Below are 16,498 nucleotides of genomic sequence, written 5' to 3' on the forward strand. Positions count from 1 at the left end.
AAAATAAGCTTTAGTTTATAAAAAAAAGATAAATAACAAAGGTTTAACTCCTTGAACAACAATTCATACATTTACATATTTCTCCAGCAAATTATTCTTTATCGTTCTCTTAAATATACTCATTGATCTGGCATTTTTAATGTCATCTTCCAGATTATTCCATAATCTTATATCCTGGACTGAAGTACRCCGTTCCTTTAAACTGGTTCTAAATTTGGGTTTAACAAACATCTCTATCCCTTTGAGATTATAACAACTCTGTCTTTTAACAAAGTGTAATTGAATGTTAGAAGGTAATGTGTTTTTATGAGCCCTACACAGTTTAATCAGTAATTCGCACTGAAATGTTGTGGAGATGGAATGAGGCAAATTCCCACATTTTGTATGAGCTGTAAAAGACTAGAAGAGTTTGTTTGCATATTTAGCTTATACTGTATAAAATACAGCTAACTGGTCATGAAGAGGCATGCTTTGAAGTTTTCACTTATGTACAAAGAAACAGTAATCCCCTCCCGTTTCCTGTTCTCTTCCTGTTGGATCTGTCAGGAGTCAACCACGTGTATCAGTTCTGTGTCGGCGCAGCGAAGGGAGTCCTCAGCCCGTTTGTCCTGCAGGAGATCATCATGGAGGCCCTGCAGAGYCTGAACCCAGCTCACATCCACGCCCACCTCCGAACGCCTGCTTTCCACCAGCTGGTCCAGCGCTGCCAGCAGGCCTACCTGCAGGTGGGACGCGGACCCCGAGGAACGCGCTCACYCAATCTGAGCAGCACACTAACCCACCTCCCTCCCTCTCTCTCCTCAGTACATCCACCACCGGCTCATCCACCTGACGCCCGCCGACTACGACGACTTTGTCAACATCATCCGCAGCGCTCGGGGGGCGTTCTGCCTGACCCCGGTGGGGATGATGCAGTTCAACGACGTGCTGCAGAACCTGAAGAGGGGCAAGCAGACCAAGGAGCTGTGGCAGCGCATTTCACTGGAGATGGCAACGTTCTCTCCCTGAGCGGCACGCCGAAGGAGAGCACACAGCTTTACTACTGCCACTTCACTGAGCCACACTGACTCCTCCCCCTTCACTAGTGTTGGACACGCCCACTCACCTTACTCTCTTCCCTCTTTATTTGCCATACGCTCTGTGTGTGTGCGTGCGTGCGTGCGTGCGTGCGTGCGTGCGTGCGTGCGTGTGTGGGTGTGTGTGTGAGAAAAAAACAGTGGACTCCTCTTTCTTTGTACCCTCTAAACAGGAGGTCTTCCATCTTCATGTTGTAGGTTTATGTTATTTGTTTTTTTAGTTCACTTCTGAAGGAAACCACTTTCCATCCCAGAGTGTTTGGTGCTGAGATTTCCTCTCCAAAACCTTCAAACCCGAAAACTTTAGGAGCGTGGGACAAAACGATTTGTAGGAAAAAAAGGTTTTCCTTTTGAGAACGACTGAAGATGTTTAAGTATTTTGTGTATTTTTTTTTTTTTTGATATTTTGTATAGACTATGGCAAAACAGGAAGGAGGGAAAAGAACATGGAAGGTGTAGGATCCACATTTACACTTCAGTCTGAGGGAGGACGTGAACACAGCTGCAGACCAAAACACGCTGGTCCACAAAGCCCATCCAACATCCAGTTTAATTCTTCCCCAGACGGATCGAACAATCACTTTCATAGTTTCTCTAATTTTTCAGATCCTAAGTACCCTTTTTGATAAAAAAAAAAAAACACACTAAACTGGACTTCTTTTTTTTAACATTTAGTTGTCAGATTTCACATCACTGCTGAGAATATTCCAGAAGATCTGAGCTTTTAACATGAAGCTAAAACAAAAAGATGCCACAGTATAAATAAAGAGGAACATCCAGCCTGACTGGATCACAGCGCCCCCTATTGGACTGAACACATGGACCGAACGGTGGCTGCTGTTCACGTTTCCTGTAAAGACTCGGGTCTCGGCACTGCTGGATCGGATTCATTTAGGCTTCCTTCAGCAGAACTTCCGTCTGTGTGTGGTGGGAGCTGAGCAGCACCGCCGCGGGCCGTGGGTCCAGAACACGGATGGTTCTGAAACTGGGCACTGAGCTATTTGAACGACTCTCCCTGGTTACTTGAAGAGCTGTGGCTGTGTGAACCCGGAGGAAGTAACTTTGCAGAAAACGAACTGTGGTATTTTTGTATTCCTCAGATGTGTAGCTCAACTGAAAGGTTCTATATGTACTTATTACAAAATATTCTACTTTAGAAAGAGAGGATAAAAAAAGATGAAAGCAATATTGAAAGTGTAGAGTTTACTTAATAAAAACCATTAAAACATTACTCTGGGTTAAAACTTTTTCTTGCTGAAACCAACAAACTGCTGGTAAAACCTCCATCACTGGAGATCAGCTCAGGATGAAAATGAACCAGAAAACAGACATTTAGGGTTGTTCCAACCTCTAAGTTTATTAAAGATAATATACAGTGTTAGCTTTTTTGACATTAATAGAAAAACTGAAATGAAAACAGCAGCTATGATGCAGTCTCTGAACTGGCCCGTCAGTCTATAAACTTGTCCTGATGGTTTGAGTGGTACTGTTAGAGATCCTGTGTTGACTTTATGTTTAACCAATTAAAGTTGCTTTAAATATAAATGTAGCTCATAAGCTACCACAATAAGAGCTCAAGTTCCTTTAATGCTTTAAAAATAAAAAAGAGAGGGTCCATTCATGAGGAATAAATAAAATCCAAACTAGTTGGTAAAGGACTGTCTTAACGAAAGAAAAATAGCAAACATAAGTTTCTATTTTTATTGTTTTTTTAATGTGAATGTTTAAATGGCACCCACAGCTCCTTTTGTTTGACTTAAGTTTTGTTCACTTTATTCAGCTGGTATGAAACACTGAGAATCTTTTTTTTTAAAACCATTTGCTTCAAAGTCAAAATATATAGTAGGTGTTTTTACTAGGTTCACATAGCTCTGGTCCAGGTCTGTGTCCCACTTGAGTATTTAGTTTTACTCCAGTTTTCACCTTCATGCATGCACGAGACCAAAACATTTGTGGACTGGGCTAACAAATCATCTTGAAAATGTATGAACTAAAGCTAAACATTAAACCTGTTCAGACCACGTTAAAGTCACATTAATTCCAGATCACAAAGATTTATTAGAAAATTTAAGCGCTCTAAAAGTGAAAATTGCTCTATTTTTRGGTTTTAATCCATCCATGGTGTTTTGTGTATTTGTTCAAAAATCCGTGCTACAACCCAGCTGAACAATTCAGATACAAAAGTGATAAAAAGACAAATTCGTATTAGGAGGCACAGCCTGGACCAGAACTGGGTTTTAGTTGAGATTCATAAAACCTTGTGATAATTAGTTCAAATACTTGAAGGATAATCTGACTTTGACACTCAGTTTTGGGAATGAAGCATCCTAATTGTTTTGTATGTAAAGCCTACTTTCATTAAATCAATGCAGAGCATCCCACGGGTCAGAGCCTCCAGAACCCTGGTCTGAAGCTAGGTTCTTGTACCATCAGGACCGAACCAGTATGTCAAAGAACCCAGAAAGTCCAGAGGGAGAGTCTCAGTTTGGTCTAAACGCAGGACCGTGTTTCCACTCTCGGCTCGGTTTCAGGACAAGTTGGCTCTTAGAGAGAAGTGGATCAGGATTTGGGCTGAGTGGACAGTCTGCTTAAAGTTACTGGGTACTGATGGTCTCGCCCGGACCTCAACCTTTTCAATCATTCTGGAGGGTCACCAGCATCACGGCTTCCCGTCATGGCCGACTCCTCCATTTTTAAAGCTCACAACCCGCTGGTCACCGTTAAATCCCGGTTGGTGAGTAAAAGTGTCGGCCCGGTCCCACACGCCGGACCCACATGTGCCCGGGGCTTAACAGGAGGTTGGCCACAGATGAAGAGGGGAGTCCTCGGGGATCGAACGAGAAACCCGAAACCTTGAGTTCATGTTGACCAGTCTTCTGGTTTCCAGCGAACAGGAGCACTGGTACCATGAGCTCCAACGTAGCCCTCTGGAGGAAAGTGGTTTTGTTGACTGCGGATCAGGAAGAACGATCTAATCCGCAGCCAAACGTCGTCTTCGCCGCAGATCTGATGGGACGTGCGGCCTCAACTTCGGCTGGTGCTCTGGAGTTCTTGGCGAAGCCAGGACGGTAGTGGTTGGCCCAAACGGTTCAGCAGACGTAGCAGCTCAATGTTGTGGTCACGGTAGTACTCTGCTAGGAAGGCACGTGACTGGAAACAAATTTAAAAAAAAGATTGTTTTATACCGTTCTGATTCAGCTGTGTTTGATTTATTGAAACCTTTTAACCTGTCGTTCAGTAAAGTAGTACCAGTGCTATAAATGTACCTCAGAACTCATGTCAGGATACTTCCTGCCTTTACTCTTGCCCAGACATTTGGCTCGACCTCCTTCCACTCGCTGACACCAGAAACCTTTACTGTCATCAAACCTGTAAACAAATACAATCATTAGAATGCATTAAAAACTCTTTATCAAATGCAGACTGAACAGAAAAAAAAAACAGGAAGTATTTTTTTTTGGGGGGGAATGCACTTTCAGCATCCTGAAGTGAAACTACAAGCTCAACAGCTCACATATACGGTATACTAAAAACATTCTGACTTCCACTTCCTGTGAATAAAACAGAATATGATGTTAATAAAGATGAGAAAGGCAGTATTTCATCTGCTCAAAACGGGCATTTTGTCCTGTTCAGAATGTGAACTACTTCCTGAATGAGACTTCTTTAAACCTAGGGGTCCCAAAACCAGAAGCTGGAGTTGTGTTTTTGAGTCTGTAGTGATTTAAAAACACAAAATAAACTCTCATAAAAAGCAAAAAAAAAAAAAAAAAAGTGCTGCATCAGATCTTGTTACTACAACGTTTCATAGGACAAATTTGTAATATAAAAAACAACAACATGAAAGCATCTTGACTCATTCAAACGTTAAAATCCAGGATGCAAACCAACTTCCAGCATCTTGGTTTGTCTTCAACGTTTCATTGTTTTAAACTTGTCCTTGTTTCTTAAATTCCATTCATCTGTAGACTTTGAAAGCTGGTGCAGAAACGTGTGACTGCTCTGGTTAGCAGGATGCACGAGTGTGTTACAAACATTAGAGCCTGCGTGTAGTTGAAGGTGGGAGTGACACTGAGGAACCTCTGGATTCCCTCCATCACCAGGACCGGGTTGGACCGCAGCAGGGCCCCGTCTACGACATGCAGCTGAAAACAAACAGAAACAGAAGCGTTCAGGACTCACTGTTAAATAAAACAAAGATAATACAGCCACTTCAAAATGTTTTAAAGATTGTGTGTCATCTTGTTAGTTTACAGATGAAGCTGGTTGAAGTTATTAATCCCACCTCCAGCAAGTTAAATGACTTGAACTTATACAGCGCTTTATCAAGTCCAAGGACTACAAAGTGCTTTACATTACAGTCATTCACACTGATGGMGGTAAGCTACACTGTAGCCACAGCTGCACTGGGGCAGACAGACACAGAGGGGATTTTAAACCAGCAACCCACTGGTTACGGGACGAACCTCCACCTCCTGTTGTCACCGTCGCCCCAGAACTGAATTAGAACATAATCCATGAAGGGAAGATGAGACTGACCAGGGGCTGGTAGAAGTTTTTTTTTTTTTAAGACTTTAAATGTCAAAACTAAATTATGTAATGTTATTTTGTGCCGACGCTTTTTATTTTGTGCCGACAACGCCAAAAATCTGARGTGGCAAGTTTATCAAGAATGCAGAAACACGTTGGAATAAATGCACAGAAAGTGTGTGTGTTTGGTCGTCAAATGATTTAATTCTTGAGCAACAAACAAACAGAAGTCAATCAGGAAGTCTGTCGGGTTTGTGGCTGCCTCGTCAGCGGAAACAGCCAATAATATAACATCATGTTAACACAATGTGACAGTTTACAACCAATCACAATCCGACAAATATAACAGCCTAACCAATCACAGGGCTCACAGCCCAAAGAGTTAACTTATCAAACAAGAGAGGTCAATCCGTTGCTGGAGTCCTGACGTCTGGGGCAACAGATTAACAGCCGAAAGAAGTTATCATAAGATATATGAGTACTGGACAGCGTCAAGGTGAAACAGATATAAATAATTAGTCATAACACAGTCGTTGCTGCACTGTAGCTTCCTGTAGTAGAAATGTTGCAGGGTTTTTTTTGAAGTCAGAATATACTTCATGTCTATATGCAACAGATGAAGTTAGAAAATGTTTGGATAAATAAGAATTTAAAACATTACCAGTAATAAGCACTACTGATCTTGTTAGCTTTTCTATGATGTCTTTAATGTTAAGTTAGCATCTATGCTAACAGCTGTCTGAGCCTGATTATTTTTTAATTTTTTACATGTTATTACCCACTTTTTATTAGAAAACATAAATCATTGTTTATGTAAAATATGTAAAAATCATTTCAGTTTCAAGAAAATTAAAATGCATTGAAAATGTCTTAAAATCCCATCCCAGCCTTCAGAACTGAAACCATGAGGCACCTGAAGATTTCCACCCCTGTAGTCTATTATAGTATGTAGTGTATAATTGAAGAATAAAAATACTAAATTAACCACCATGTAGCTCTTAAATGACTCTTATAGACTTGAGTTTTAGTTGCAAATTCAACAAATCAAAAAGCTTGAGTTAAGTGATTTTATGAAGATCTTTTCTTCCCACTGTGTCTGAAAACACTGGGAGGGAAAGGGGAGGAAACAGGAGGAGAAAAAGATACCTGCAGGGAGCAAATTGGATAAAAGTCAGACATGTTTTGAAGCACAAGCCTGGACAAGCAGATGAGTCTGCTTTAGAACTTCACAGTGAGAGGAACAGCAAAGCCTTTCAAACAGAGAACAGGTAATCACTGCATGAATTCTCACATTCTCACTAGTCAGCATTACCTGGCTAGGCTGGTAGTACTGCAGCCAGCGCTCCAGGTGAGCAGCGTAGGCCCCGGGATAAAGGCAGCGGCGCTGAAGAACCTGTATGTCTCTGGGGGCTGTGGGGCCGGCCATCATTATTGCGTGGAAAGTGTTGTTGAGGGCTGCGGGGTCCTGGTGGGCCCGTTGATGCTGAGCTCACCACAGAACACATTATTAAAAACTCATTACTGACCAAAACAGACAGAGTGAACACTGAGCAGAGGGAGGATTGTAGTTTTACCTGATACCAGGAATAAGCTCTGTCTGATGGGTTGATGAGGACAGCCAGGATCTTAGCTTTGGGCAGCAGGGCTGCGGCTCGTTTGGGGGCTACGTCTGAGTCAAAGTAGCTGGCACTCTTCTCAAACATGTAGTCTGTGCTGATGTTGGAGGGGAATGGGAAAAACTCCATGTACCTGACAAAAACAACAGGGACATGACGGTAAAGATAAAGACGTGGTATTTTTGATGCACACCGTCTCTCAATCAGCTGTTCTTTCATGGGTCACCAAAAGAGAGATTTAGCAACTGTTTTATGATGGATGCCCTTCTTGACAACCTGGGTTGCAACTTCCAGCAGGAAAATGACTAAACACACTGCTGAAGAAATGGTATAAAGTCCTGGAACAGTCTCATCAAAGTCCAGACCTTGACCCAACTGAGAATCTATGGATTGACTGAAATATTGTGACACATAAGCAGCCCCAATCTAACACACAGGATCTGGAACCGTTTAGGGCAAAAACTTCAGATGGACCAAGAGAACAGAGACCCAACCTGAAGAGACTTGCTGCTGCAAAACGAGGCCTACTGACTTTTAACTTTAGGTGTGTGGTTTTACATTATTTGACTTTTTTTTGTTGAAATGATGAAAACATTTTTGTCCAGTAATTAAAACCAGATTGATAATCTAGCAATTGAGAAACTTAAGCTCCAGATTGTAAAACAGCAAATCGGAGAGAGCATCAAGGCATGCCAACAGAAGCACCAACTGCTGCCAGACAAGTCCAGACCTGCCCATCACAACACCCTCAGCCCAGAGCAGCAACATGACCCGACACATTGRTGAGGGCTGCTCTCCTCTGGTCACAGCTCAAACTCAGGTTAGCTTCCACACGTCTCTCTGTTCGCTTACAGGGGGCTGAAATGTTCCTTAAAGCAGCTACAGTCACCTGCTGATGTGCTATTAAGAGTAAACTGAAGGGGTGTGTGTGTGTGTGTGTGTTCATGTTTACCAGTCAATCCCATTCTCATAGTTTGCTCCACTAAAGAACTGGATCTCTTCAAAGGTGGTGGGGCTGGGGAAGGAGCTGGTGACGGCTGGGTGGAGGCTCAGGAATGAATGAAGTGCTGTAGTGCCTTTAGAGCAACGGCGGCATGTTTAGAATAATGAAAATATAAGAGATAATCAAAATGTTAAAGAAAGAAAGGCTGAGAGAGGAGTACCTGTTTTCTGAGGTCCAACGATAAGGAACTTGGGGAGTCTGTCACACGTCTTTTCTTTGGACCAAATATCTTTATGTCTCTTGTCGTGACAAGGGTTCTGAAAAAAATATTAAAGTTTAATTTATACAACATGAGTAAAACCCATTTGTGACCCATGCTGGCAAAATGAGTCACAATAAAGAATTGTTAAAAATTGGTGATTTATTGGTTATAAACAAGCAAGTTCTGTTTGTCATTGGGAATTCCAGCCCTGTATTTAAAATGGGAAAAGTTTCTCATTATATGAAGGGATTTCCCTGACGTAAAATGATACATTTCAAAAGGAAACTGAAAAGATTGGAATTAAAAGAATTATTTCTTAAGAATTTGGTTAGAAAACTTTGATCTAAAGCTAAATTAGGAAGATTATAAGTCTTTATGAACTCATTTTTATGCATCTTTTAATGATGCAAAAATCTATATTTTCATGTTTTCTGCACTGCGGCCTGTGTTCACTCCAGCTTCACTTTATTTTATTACATTTTATAAATGCACCTACCTGCCAGAGTGGGGTTCTTTCCTCTGAGAAGATCTGGAAGTATTTTTCAGCCAGCTGGACGGGGGGCAGCGTCTGCAGTCTGAGGTTGGTCCAACACTGGATGAACTTCACCAGAGACTCGAAGGTGTACAGGCCAAGTCGATCGTTGCCATAGTTAGACAGATGAGTCATAAAGATGCTTATCTGGATTAAAACAGGCACGACAAACGAGACGAGTTAAAAACAAGGACAGAAGACAGTTGAGTCACGCCAACAAAAACAGATAATTACATCATCTGCGTGTGGTTTCTGGACGGACTTTCATCGACCCAGAGTGTTTGGTGTTGTCAGAGTCAAGTCTAAGGTCACGCATGTGCAGATGGTGTGTAGTGATGGAGGCTTTCTTACAGGGTTTAAGAGAACGGTGAGGAAGAGTTCTCCTCCTCTGATGCTCTTGTCCAGCTCCTTTGAGCCTCCGGGGTACTCGTTGTAGAAGATGGTGTGTGTGAACAGACCACAAGTCTGTCTGGGCAACACCTGGGACAAAACGAAGGGTTTGATTACTCCACGTTATACTCGTGTGTGTATGTGTTTGTTCCTCAGAAACTAATATTTCTGTGTGAATTAGTAAAAGGCTCATTTCAGTTTCATTTTTTTCTTCCTTTCTGGGCGGCAGGGTCCAGCAGTCACTGTGCTAAAGGTCAGGGTTAAATGAGTGGAACGGAGAACAATGACTGTATTATGTAATCAGTACCATCACACAAGTGCTGAAGCTTTTCTTGTTTGGTGGATGAAACATTTACTTAATATTTCATTGTTTTTGCCTACTGGTTTAAAAAGGGGGTCATTATGCAAAATTGTTATTGTTTTATTAGTTTTACTTCATGTTGAGTGTCCCACATAAGTCTGACCCAACACATGAAAAAGTTTGAGGTTTTGCTTGTTGGATATGAAAGGTGAGGCTGARTGGACATGAGATTATCAGGATTAATTAGTGTTCAAGATTTGATTTAAATTGTACATTAAAAAAATCATCCAGCTTTAAAAAGTAATTGAYATTTGCATAAAAATGAGTCCATACAGATATCATATAACAACGTTATATCCAAGTCTAGCAGGTTTCCTTTGAAACCGACCATATTCTCTGCTGGCTTTTGTTAACATTTGGCTTCATTGTGTAATTCCTGATGAATAAAAATCAAGTTTTCAAACCAGAACTCTTCTAAACAAAACTAGCTTGTAACCAGGACAGGTGATAAATCACCAAATTTCAACAAACTTTTTATCTTTTTGAAGCTAAGCATTTGAAAATATTAACTCAAAATTGTGACTCGTTTTGTCAGCACGAGTCACAAATATGTAAACAGGAAGGTTTGCCCACAGAAACAATCATTCCAAATTAATTAATAAAAGCAGTGGTTATTGACCTGGATCCCGTTGTGAATAAAGCCTCGGCGGTATCGTGCGGGCCTCAGATGGGGGTATTCTTCAGTGCTGGTCACCTTGATGCCCCACACAGACTTCCATGCTTCGTACAGCTGGCTGTGAACAGGGTAGACCCCGGAGTGGTGCGGAGCTATCGCATAGCCCATATCTGTTGGGATACCGTGCTCCTGGAAACAGCAGCGTTCAAACATAAGGTTAGCAATAAAAAGGTTGGAGGTCAGTATGATAAGAACATAATTAATCAAATATGTGTAATTCTAAGTAACTAGAGAGTAGAAATACAAGGTAACATGATATTTTAGGGTSTTTTCACCCCTCAGCTGTGGTGGCGCTGCACCAAGAACAACCGAAGGAAACAACTCTTAAAAAAAAAAAGCCTCTGAAGAAGACACCCGAGCGCAACTTCCTGCTTCACAAAATGTAAACAAATAGAGTGATGTCAGATTTTAGTAGTTGTAAGATTTCTCTTGTGTTTTTGGAAAATGTGCACAACAAATATTCCTCAACAATGAGCTCAACATGAGCAGAAGACCATAGAGAATGTTGTTTTTCACACAAGGCGGCTGAGACGGCTCCGTAGGACACGGCGTGAACTGAGTAGAGTGCGTGCAACTTCAGTGATGTCCTCCTTATACAGACGTGGAGCAAGGTATACAAGTAACTTTATTACATTAATYACATGTATACTCAAAAATAACAACCAATTACCATATTTATTCACGTATAATACGATCTCGAGTACAATACGATCAACAATTGAGCTTAAAAAGCATAAAAAAAATCTAATTATCAATAATGTATAATGACCTGCACTATAGTCCACTTCCTGCTTTTGGAACACCTGACATTCACAGGTCCATTCACTTCAACCMAGCTGACACCCAAGTTTGTTGGCAGACCAGAGCTCGCTTTTTTTGGCCCGCGTGAGAGTTCGATCACACACTCACCCATCCCCAAACGAACCGGACCGTCTATGCTAACGAACTAGAGTTCGATTAAAGCAGACTGAACGACTAATCTCCTCTAACCTGAGCAAATATCTTGTTGAGCTTCATTTGCTCGGCCAGGACGCTGACGTTGTGAAAGAGGTGGGGCTGCATGTGGCTCCACATGTGAGGGAACCACCAGAACTCCTTCCTGTGCTGCAGTAGCATGTCGTCTCCSTGGTCCTCCTCGTCAGTACCTGAGGCGACAACAGGATTACATTCATGTCGAACACCGTTTCTGCTCAGCTCCACGTTTAATGATTGTTGTGGAGAACGAAGGCGTCACGAGACGTCCATACCTGTGTGATAAAACTTCCCTGAAAATCCCAAGTTGAAGGTGAAATTAGACACCAGTGCTCTCATCTTATTTTGAATGTTGAGCAAAGCCTGGAGATGAAAAAAAAAACATGAACTCCACACTTTTTGTGTATTTAAGGGCTAAAAAAGTGGATTTTACATATGTCCTCTTTAAACCTTAAATCACAAGTGAAGAAACTTATTGGGGTTAGGTTATGCTGATTTTAATTACATTACACGTGGTTTAGTCTTATGATAGATAGAACTGTAAAGATTGTTAAATGTGACTGTTTTGCTTAACTTGGTGATTTTATATAAACAGATGCATGCCTGAAAAAAATTCAACGTATAACTGAAATTTTAAATCCTCATTAGGCTAGATTATGATGTCTGGGGGCGTGGCTTCGAGCAGCGTAGGGATCCCTCACTGATGATGTAATCAAATAGGCGGAGCCATGCCTCGGGGCCTTTGTTAAATACAATGCACTTCCTTGTTTTGGTGCTGAACACTTGGTCATTAAAAACCTGTTTTCAGCAGAGCGCTCTCTGGTTTTGTATGATCTCTATTTTTTAATCTTTTCCATGCACTGGTACATTCTCCGTATGATTCAAGCACACAAACTGGTAAACYAACAGCACATAACAATATTTTCTTTCAAAAGAATGAAAGTGAAATAGCGATCCTTCTACTAAATATTACTCAGTTTGGTCCTGAACTCATACATTGTACAGCAGAAAATAAAAAAGCTCAGCAGATATAAACAAACCTGTCCTACATAAAGAACATCCAAGAACATGATGCAATTAAAGTTTATTGATCATTTAGGGTTCACTCACCTCCACATCAGACACTTTCATACGAGTTCCCTCCTTGCCCACAAATATGTCGTCCACATCCACCAACATGTAACGGTCCAATGACAAACACAGTCTCCTCCCTGTAAGGTAGGCAATCGTATCTACAAACACCAGCTTGTGTAGCCAGTAGTTGAGATTATTTCCAAATATAACTTTCTGAATGCCATCGTGGAGCCCCAAGTCCTGGACCACCGTAGCATGGAGGGTCTGCAGAGGGCTGGGTCCAAACTGGGACAGAGCCTCGGAGGATTTGGTGGAGGCCAGAAGCACGGGCTCGTATGTGGAGTGGTTAGACTGGAAAATGGTCCAGTCGTCTCCGGGCAGCGAGCCCTGCTCCACCTGGTTGGGCTTGGTGATGTAGAGCAGCGGAGCGCTGGGGTTGATGCGYTAGTCCCTGAGTTCCAGGTGGGAGTGAAGAAAGAGGGGGAAACCTTTGAGCTGCGCACTGAGGGGAGTGTTTTCAGTGGCCTTAAAGAAACCCACGATGCCCACTCCGTACTCGGCGCAGTACTTGTCCAGCAGGTCACGGTTCCACACGTCCAGGTTGACGTACTTCAACACGTTTTCAAAGATTATCAACGTGTACCGCCCACGGTTATGTTCCGTTAAAGTGGGCATGTCACCCTTACCAGGGGCGATTTCTGTGCGGTAGCGGAAGCGACTTGATTCTAATATCGCAATGATCTCTTGGCCCAGCTGGGAATAGATGCTCTCCACGAACACCAGGACCACAGGGTCAGTCCTGGAACTGTCAACTGTCTTTACTTGTTGTAGTCGCTCCTGGTGCACGGGAAGTAGAAGGGGCGACCTCTGGCCACCCGTCCCCCCACCAGCAGCCCCAGTGCTCACGCCCGGTGGTACCCCCCCACCTCCACCGCAGTCACTGAAAGGTAAAGGTGGGGGCTCTTTGATTTTGGGGCTGTTGGAGACATAGTAAGCTAGGAAGGCCATGGAGAGCAAGCAGAAGATGATAAGTGCCAGAATCAGGCGATGGAGCTCTAGCTGGCGGACACCTCGCATTAGCCTCCAAAAACCCAAGCCTGTGCCCACCATGATGCCGGAGGAGGGAGGCAAGGCAGGTCAGCAAGTGGCGACGGTTAAAAGTCCAGAAGGGCAGAGATGAGGAGCAGGAGTGGTAGGAGAATAGAGCGGGGGAGGAAGATTGGACATTAAATACTGTCAGTGAGTCGTGCTGATTGATAGCCATTTACACTAAGTCACCATGACCAGCATCATCCATTACCAGCTGTCTACTTTCAGCTCGGGAAAAAAAAACAAAAAAAAAACGCAAAACACTGAAAAGGGAAGAATTTCAAGTTCAAACAGAAACCTCAGCTATCTGCTGAGCTGGTCAGATTTATTTTTGTTTGTTTGTTGTTTTATAACTAAAAGAGAGAGATGCTGATTTTTCTACAAGTGTACTTTTATCATGATCGTCTTGTTTACATGTTGTGGAAGAATCAGTGGTGGTGGTCTGGACTTGGGGGGTGAACCCCGACTGGGCACTCTGATGAGACAAAAACATAAAATGACAGTAAGAAAAAAAGACTAATTTAAGCAAATAAGTGCATAAAAAACAGGTAAATAGTTTGACAAAGCAAGATGATGATAATAATAATAATAATAATAATAATAATAATAATAATAATGTGCATTGTATTGGATTAGAACTGTGTTTTCATATGCATTTTTGTGTATTTTTTAGCTAAAAATGAAAAATACTTTGGTAATGTTCGCAGTAATACTTAACTATCCCCAAAAAGTTCAATCTGGGATGTTTGATTACAAGTTTGTTTGTTTATTTATTTGTTCATTTATTTGTTTGTGTGTTTGTGTGTATGTATGTATGTCAGTCTCACCTTAAAAACATTGTAGTCCTAAAAACCCAAAGGTCTCTGAAAGAAAATAAAGACATGTTAAAAGATTGGGTGGTCAAATTTTGTTTTGTTTAAAAAGGAAAAAAAGCAGATACAAAAAAAAGCATTCATTTACCAAAACCCTTTTCACATATCATCAGACTGATAATGCAAAAATTGTCAACATGAAGTAAAGATTAGTTCGAATGAATCCTCCATTGAATTACAGCCATGAGAAGTTCAGGACGACCTGGCCTTTCTCCAAAAACACACAACAGATTTCATCATGTCATTATTAAACTCAAACAAAAGCAAAACAGAAACGTTGTGCGGAAAAACTAAGTCCACCTTTCTGCTTTCACAGGATTTAAAGGGGAAAGCAGCAGCCAGGTGCTGCTGATTAAACATAAATCATCAGTGTGGCACAGCTATAAAGGCAAGTGGTGTGCTTATTTGAAACAGGTGTGTTAACACGACGACAAGGTGGAAAAACTCCAGTGGCTGACCATCAACCCGACTAATGTTAAATAATATCTGAATGGCATATCAGCCAGGTTATAGCAACTGTCAAGCACGGTGGAGAGGGGCTGATGATGTGGGCTCGTTGAGGTGGTTCATCTGGTAAGGACATCATATCTAACTGGGAGGAGACCAGTGACACAGAGGAGAAACTCAGCTGGTTCCCCTTCCGCCCAGAGGAGCTGTGGAAAGAGATGTCTGGACCACCCTGACCCAGCTACTGCCGACACATGACTCCAGACTCTCAACTTTACACCAAAAACCTCGAACTAACATCAAATGTCAACTGTTTTGTTATGTGTKAATAAAATGTTTTAATTTTCCAAGTAACACAATGTAAGAAATTATAAATGTCATCTTCCTGACTGGTCTGTTTCAACTTCATGGTCAATAAAAAACTCCCTCTTGCCTTCCCCATTCGACATTTTCYACTCCCTTTAAACTGTTGTCAAGCAGAAAGCAGAACCATCTGTTCACCGATCGAACACGACAGCAGTCACACAGAAAAAAGGACGAAAACACTCATTTCTGACCCCAGCAGCTCCCCACAGAACACCTACACGACCGTACCTTCATACCCCACCATGTCTGGACGAGTACAACTCAACCACGCAAAGGGACTGCGTCACAGCAGCCCAGCAGAACTCTTAATAAACTTAAAACCCACAGCCTGTTAGCTTGTCGCAAAGCTAGCTCCGTAAAACAACACTAGCATACCGCTGCTAACGTGACGCTTTCATCATCAAAGCAGCACCTTCAAACCGACACGTCTTCTGCGAAGAACTGCACATTCACTCCGTTTTCTCCTCTACACGTATTTTTTTTGCCGCCAGCAAGAATTATTCATTGTGCAAAACCACACACTTTAATTTAACCACTGCTAGCTGCACTGAGTGGCAGGACACTGTTGCAGACAAGACAGCACGAGACAAGAAGAAGAAAAAGAATGAATAAAAACCACCACCGGTGATTTGTGACTCACCTGGGCTGCTGCTCGACAGGTAACGACCTGATCACAATAATGGAGGACGTCAAGCTCAATAATGAGAGTTTAAAGTGCACTTCGGAGCATCACCACTCAGGCAGCCATCTTGGTTGTGATCAGAGAGAGAGCCCCAAATCTGTAGAAGGAGGAGGAGGAGGAGGAGGAGGCGGTGATAACAAAGATGACCTGCTCCACACATCAATCAAAAGGAAGACACTTAACAGTGACGTTTTATTTTAAATAAACTATTCATTTCCCCAGTAAAACATACACGTGTATTGACTAATATTTGATCAATTGAGCTGCTCATTGATATCACCAACAATAAAGGCAGTGAAGGTTCTGGGATTTTTCTGGGTAAGGGGTCACAATATCCATAGAGGGGTCAAGTGTTTGTTCAGCATCCTTGCATTTATAAATCCCTGGTTTTGGTAAGGTGTGTATATATTTGACCAGTCGCACATTTAAACACTTGCATTTAAAAAAAAGCCTGCCCAGTACATTCTCCTTGCAATTTCACATGCATTTTTACAGTACACAGATAAAAATACTCCCAACCACACAACATGTGAGAGAATTCTATGGGATAAGATAACTGTCAGAATTATTGTATGTGTAAGAGTCTAAATTTGTACAATGTAAGTCTATA

The 16,498-nt window shown here is 42.0% G+C and overlaps 2 protein-coding genes across 3 annotated transcripts; one reads left to right on the forward strand and one right to left on the reverse strand.

The window, feature by feature from the left end:
• Positions 1–546: 546 nt before the first annotated feature.
• On the forward strand, positions 547–2,307 carry LOC106537135 (zinc finger SWIM domain-containing protein 8; the record flags this gene model as incomplete). Its single annotated transcript, XM_014034506.1, is given in 2 exon segments — positions 547–725; positions 805–2,307. Coding segments are annotated over 2 exon segments (383 nt in total), but the record flags the coding sequence as incomplete, so codon positions are not given.
• Positions 2,308–2,407: 100 nt separating this feature from the next.
• Positions 2,408–16,017, reverse strand: LOC106537134 (N-deacetylase and N-sulfotransferase 2). Of its 2 annotated transcripts, none has more exon segments than XM_014034504.1 (15): positions 2,408–4,226; positions 4,343–4,445; positions 5,112–5,221; positions 6,919–7,089; positions 7,181–7,355; positions 8,175–8,298; positions 8,386–8,482; positions 8,924–9,106; positions 9,311–9,439; positions 10,330–10,515; positions 11,377–11,531; positions 11,634–11,721; positions 12,469–13,996; positions 14,349–14,384; positions 15,847–16,017. In XM_014034504.1, coding segments are annotated over 13 exon segments (2,721 nt in total). In that variant the 5' UTR covers positions 13,543–13,996; positions 14,349–14,384; positions 15,847–16,017; the 3' UTR covers positions 2,408–4,100.
• Between the last annotated feature and the right edge of the window lie 481 nt (positions 16,018–16,498).

The sequence above is a fragment of the Austrofundulus limnaeus genome, unplaced genomic scaffold, assembly GCF_001266775.1.
Source record: "Austrofundulus limnaeus strain Quisiro unplaced genomic scaffold, Austrofundulus_limnaeus-1.0 Scaffold2144, whole genome shotgun sequence".
NCBI classification, from domain to species: domain Eukaryota; kingdom Metazoa; phylum Chordata; class Actinopteri; order Cyprinodontiformes; family Rivulidae; genus Austrofundulus; species Austrofundulus limnaeus.